Raw genomic sequence first — 6,000 nt, forward strand, 5'->3', positions numbered from 1 at the left:
ATGAACGAATTGGATTATTTTATGAATAATTATGATTACAATTAATTGAATTCCAATTGGCTTGAATTGGACTTTATTATCTAAGTGCCTTGAGATGACATTTGTTGTATTTGGCGCTATATAAATAAAAATGAATTGAATTGAATTGAATTGAATTGATGAGCACAACAGAACTAGGGAAGTCTGGAATGCAACCATACCCAAAAATCAGGTAAGGTCCAAATGGTTAGATATGACTAGAATTTCAAATCGGTAGTTTGCTATGATAACGAGGGAGTGTGAACCACCCAATAGACAAAGGCTGGAAACTGGAGATGCACAAAGATGGCTCCCCCTCTGTTCAATGGGATGGAAGCCGACTCTTGTCAATTCAAACAGGGCATGTACCTACTGTGCAGAGGAGGATGAAGCAGGCCATGTTTAATTATTTACTTTCAACCCATGTTGATTGTTCAGGCAGAGCCTATTCTAAGTGAATTCATTGATATGCCTGTGAACTACTTGCTTTAATGTACCTCTTTTGTTTGTCTTTTGTAAACTTACATTTATTTATTCAACTTTTTATTGCCATTTCAACTGCTTTTAAGAATGCTTTCTCAAAATTTTACTCTCATCGTTTTGCCTTCGTTGTTCTGTCTAAAATTTGCTTTTGCTCTCTAAAGCCCTTTGGGTTACACTTGTGTTTGAAATGTGCTATATGAATAAAATTGAGTTGAGTTGAGATCTCATTGTTAGGTTTGGGGCCAACTGGACATCGTTAACTGTGGTCCCAAACTGATGTTCTTAAATTGTTGCAGATATTCTTTCACTCCTTGCCCGGCTTCTGTGAGCTCAGATTTTCTCAGGAGAACATGCACAGACAATGTCAACAACAACAATGTCAACAACAATGCCCTCATCACATTTCTGTCTAGATTGATGACCATTACCCATTGCTGACTGCTGCTGCTGCTCTGCCTTGAGACCAAAGGTTAAAGTGGGCAAAACAAAAGAAAGGAGAATCATTAAACCTGTAGGTGGAAGGTGTTACTAAGACCGTAGCCAGGCAAGGTACACCTGATTACCATGCAGGAGCAAGAGTTGGCTATTCATATCACTTGGCAGGTAAGATTAAGATTACTTTATTGTCACGTAGTCACACAAAATGACTCCTCCACATCCAGGTTGGCAGGTTGTTGAACACACACATGCTCATGCTCAGGGTCACACACTCATGGAGACAGATGCCATACACTAGAGCGGTGGGCAGCCAATCACAGCGCCCGGGGAGCATGGGGGGCCTGGTTGCTCAAGGGCCATGGCAAGGAGGTTGCCTGCCACCCTTCCAGCTGTCAGTCCACCAATCTTTTTTCTTTTGAGCGGCAAGAGTGGGAATCTAACCACCATCCGGTTATTGGACCACTCTAACCACTGAGCCACGGCCACCACGGTAGTAGCCACGGTGGCAAGTTTTTAAAATTCCTGTACCCAACATACAGCGTGAGTACAGAGAAAGTGTGTTCTTTACATCAGAAAGAAGTTTAAAGGATTTTTGTCATGGAGCACATTTGATTCACAGGAGTTTTCCTCTGTAGAAGACCTGCAGTTAACTTTTATCTTTTCATTAACAGCCACCCAACCTTAACTAAACATTTTAATTGCTTTCCTTTAACAATGAACTGGCTATAACTTATTTATATAAATAAAAAGCATTCAAGTTATCTTAACCAGATATTACCTGTGGTGGGTAAAAACTGAAAGTGAGAATAATGTTTTGTAAAACTGTTTGGAGGCTGGACAGAATAGAATAATTATAGCTCACATTAGCTTGATTAGGGCTAACTAGAGTAAACTGGAGACATGATTTCATACTTGGAGTGAAATTCAATTGAAAGCTTCAGCTGCTGCTTATATGCATACAATACAATAGATTGCAGACACATACACACTGAGTGAGAAGAGTCTTGCCGATGGTAATTACCACAGCTAATCCCTTGAGAGTCAGACCAAAATAGCCTGAGCAGAGGGGGCTATTCAACTGATTCACACCCTGTTACGTCAGGATCTAACCCCATGTCCTTGTGAGTTTGTGACCAAATGCATGCATGTGTGTTGGTATTGGTGCTATTGTTTTGTTTTGCCAACATGTTAGGGATGAAAATGTGACTGCACACCAACTTATGGGGACTTTGTGTAAACGTGGGGACAGAAGTTTTGTCCCAATGGGAACAAAAGGACTTTTGAGGGTAAAGACCTGGTGCTGAGCTCGGGGTTGGGGTTAAACATTTTACTGAGATAACTGAGGTAATTATAGGGTAAGGAGCTATGAAATACATTGTGTCAATGGAGAGTCCCCATAGGCATACAAACCAAACCTGTGTGGGTCTGTGTGTGTGCAAGAGAGTGTGGGCGAGCAATTTCCTAATCACTCTCTGTGCTCTTCCAGGGAGTCCCCAGGGTTCATGCTGCATGTTCCCACATAGAAAAACAAACAATCATATGTAGCTATTTATGAATGCGGGGGCAGGACACACTGTCAGGAAAACTGTACCGTCTAATCCATGTTGAGAGGTAGTCTGTTTAGCTCGTTTCAGAGAGCTGTTGATTCACTTCTAATCTTTTAAAAGCTGAAAAAATGATTATGGTGTTTATATTATTAAATCAGTCTAAGAACAAACTTTGCAAACAAACTAAAATATTCTACTCTGCTTCAGAAAGCCTGTTTCTGGGTTCATGTCTACAGCAGTCAGCAGTAGTCAGAACAGGCAGCAGCTTAAGATGAGGCTGGGTTGTGGGGAATGGTTTACACTAGCTTGACAACCACTGGTTACGGTATAAAATGTGTGCGACTTGTCAGTTACCTTGCATTTAGTAATCCATCCAGCCATAAATCCATCCATCCATTCATCCATCCATATCATACTGACCCTCACACACAGGAGGATGTTATCAATGATGCTACTCACCCATGTCTGTCATGGCTGCTGGTTGACTGGCTCTCTGCTGGCTCGTGGTATGTGTGTGTGTGTGTGTGAGGGTGTGTGTGTGTGTGCATGCAGGTTCGTTTGGGAGTGTGGCTACCAAAGGAGCGACCGTCCCCTCTTATAATTAAGTGCACTCTGATTGTGTGTCTCAGTTTGCCTCTGTTTTTCTTTACTTCCTGCTCAGCTTTGTTTAATCCCATCATCCAACCGTCTCTCCTTTTCTTGCGACTTATCTTTGTCGCTCCCCCCTTCCTGCTCTCACTGCGCTTGCGTTCTGTCTCTCTGCTCAGTTGCTCTGTTTCCTCCTTGCTCTGTAACGCTCTCCCTGAAATCACAAATTCAGATAAGCTTTGTGTCAAAGCATCTACTTTATATAAGAATATTATAACCAACAAATTGAAAAAAAAAACATTCACAAGTATTTACCATTAATCAGAGGATGGATTTTTTTGTAAATATTTTACTTTAGAAAATAACTGAGGCCACAATTGTAATTAATTTTTAGTGAGAGAACAGTGTTTGAAAATAAAAACAATGGAATGCCATATAGAACATGTCTGAAGTCCTACAAAGAGTTTGTTCTACATGAATACATCACTGTGAGCTAGGTTTGTAAAGTATAAATACATGTGCCTCCAGGTAGTGAAGATGCTGTAGCTCAGGGCTATTCAACTTCAATAGCAAGTGGGCCAAATATAATAATAATAATAATAATAATAATAATAATAATAATAAATTTTATTTGGAGGCGCCTTTCAGGTCACCCAAGGTCACCTTACATGAGAAATAAGAGCATAAAACATAATAATAATGGTACTGCGTGGCCAAGCGATTGTGAGGTCTGACTTTTTCCTGGAGAACGATTTTGTGATGCAAATGTATTATTCTTTTGAACGCATATTGTTTTGAGAAGCAAAAATGTTGTTTTGAGAAGTGTCACAGGACACGCAGCAGGGGGTAAGTCAATGTTCATAAATGATATTGCTAATATGGGATGTCATACAGCTTCATGTCAAAAGAGGCGAACTATCCCTTTAACACTCAGTCAATTACAAAATAACGTTGCCGGTCTAATCAACGAGCGTGCTGACAATCTGGAAAGCTTGGTCAACCATAACACTGTAAGCATCGAAGCACTGAAGAAATCTATTGACTTTGTATTTGCGGAGGTAGAAACCCTGAAAGCTGACATGAAGGTGGTGAACATCGCATGTGAAAACAACAACCAGAAGCTCACAGAGGTTGAAATGAGAATCAACGAGGCAGATGGAACTTGAGGCTTCACTGTAAACAAACAAGAGAACATTAAAACCAAAGTTGCCAACATTTGCTGTGCCGTTGTTGGAGAGAATCTGGCCAAGATCAAAGAAGATATTGACATTGTTTATCTTCTGGGTCGCTTTAACGACAAGCTGAAGAAACCAAGAACAACCATTATCCGCTTCACCAACAGATCGTCCCGGGAGCCGGTGTGGAGAATGGCCACAAACAGCTGCTTTCTTGGTTTTGGCCCTTACTTTTGTGCAGCCATTAAGACCATGTATAGAAATCCTTATTGTTCAATTAAACTACATGCAGGCACGTCTCCCAGATTACTTATTTCTCATCTGCACTCAACTACTTTCAAATTATATTCAACTCAACCACCTAAAAGGTATCACTATAGCTGAAAGAGAAATCATAATTAGTCAACGAGCTGATGATACGACTTTATTTTTAAAGGATGCTTCACAGGTTTCAGTAGCCATTGATATAATTAAATCTTTTTCTAATGCCTCTGGACTCTGCTTAAACGTCAGTAAGTGCGAACTGTTAGCCCTCAAAAATTGTAATGCATCCTCCACTTCTAATATCCCTGTGAAGGATTCTCTAACCTATCTTGGCATAACGATCAACAAGAACCAAAATACTAGATGTTCTTTGAATTTCAACCCCATTATGGGAAAGGTACAGAAAAAACTTCACTCATGGCTTCAAAGAGACTTGTGGATTAGAGGAAGAACCTTGTTAACCAAAGCAGAGGGCATTTCTCGTTTGACCTATACTGCCCCGTCTCTTGATGTGAATAAACACACCGCTGATTCCATCGATAATATGCTGTATAATTTTTTATAGGCAAGGCAAGGCAAGGCATCTTTATTTATACAGCGCATTTCATACCACAGGCAACTCAATGTGCTTTACATAAAGACAAGGCAATTAAAAGAACAGCATAAAGCAGCATAAAGCAGCAATTTAAAGAGAAAAAAAATAGAATAAAAATGAAAAACACAGTTAAAAGCAATCAAAGAAGAGGGGAAAAAGAAAGATATAAACTCAACCATACGCACACCGAAAGAGAAATGTTTTTAACCTGGATTTAAAAGTGCTTACAGTTGGGGCTGATTTCAGTTCTGCTGGTAGTTTGTTCCAGTTGTGTGCAGCATAACAGCTAAAAGCTGCTTCACCGGGTCCAGTTTGAACTCTGGGCTCCACTATCTGACCTGAGTCAGTAGATCTCAGAGCTCTGCTGGGTTTATACTCTACCAGCATGTCATTCATGTATTCTGGACCTAAACCATTCCGTGATTTGTAGACGAGCAGCAGAACTTTAAAATCTATTCTGTATCTGACCGGGAGCCAATGTAAAGACTTGAGAACTGGGGTGATGTGATGTGATCTCTTTGTTCTGGTTAAAACTCGGGCTGCAGCGTTCTGAATGAGCTGCAGCTGTTTGAGACTCTTTTGGGGGAGTCCAGTCAGAAGACCGTTACAGTAGTCAAGTCTGCTGGAGATGAAAGCATGAATCAGCTTCTCCTGATCTGTTTGGGACATGAAACCCTTCATTCTGGATATGTTCTTAAGTTGATAAAAGGCTGATTTGGTGACTGATTTGATATGATTGTTGAAGGTCAGGTCTGAGTCTATCAGCACGCCGAGGTTCCGGACTTGGTCTTTAGTTACTAGAGACAGTGACTCAAGATGTTTACTGACAGCAAACCTCTTCTCTTTGTTGCCAAACACAATGACCTCAGTTTTGGTTCATCCACTTTTTGAC

General features: G+C 40.5%; 1 protein-coding gene across 1 annotated transcript in view; it reads right to left on the reverse strand.

Annotated features, from left to right (window-relative positions):
- LOC142400777 (rap1 GTPase-GDP dissociation stimulator 1-B) overlaps nt 1-3,216 on the reverse strand; it is a 41,029-nt gene extending 37,813 nt beyond the window's left edge. Inside the window, exon 1 of the mRNA XM_075485987.1 lies at nt 2,946-3,216. Coding sequence (XP_075342102.1) covers nt 2,946-2,958 — 13 coding nt within the window. The 5' untranslated portion in view covers nt 2,959-3,216. The remainder of the gene's footprint in view (nt 1-2,945) is intronic.
- Between the last annotated feature and the right edge of the window lie 2,784 nt (nt 3,217-6,000).

The sequence above is a fragment of the Odontesthes bonariensis genome, chromosome 2 (assembly GCF_027942865.1).
Source record: "Odontesthes bonariensis isolate fOdoBon6 chromosome 2, fOdoBon6.hap1, whole genome shotgun sequence".
Lineage (NCBI taxonomy): Eukaryota > Metazoa > Chordata > Actinopteri > Atheriniformes > Atherinopsidae > Odontesthes > Odontesthes bonariensis.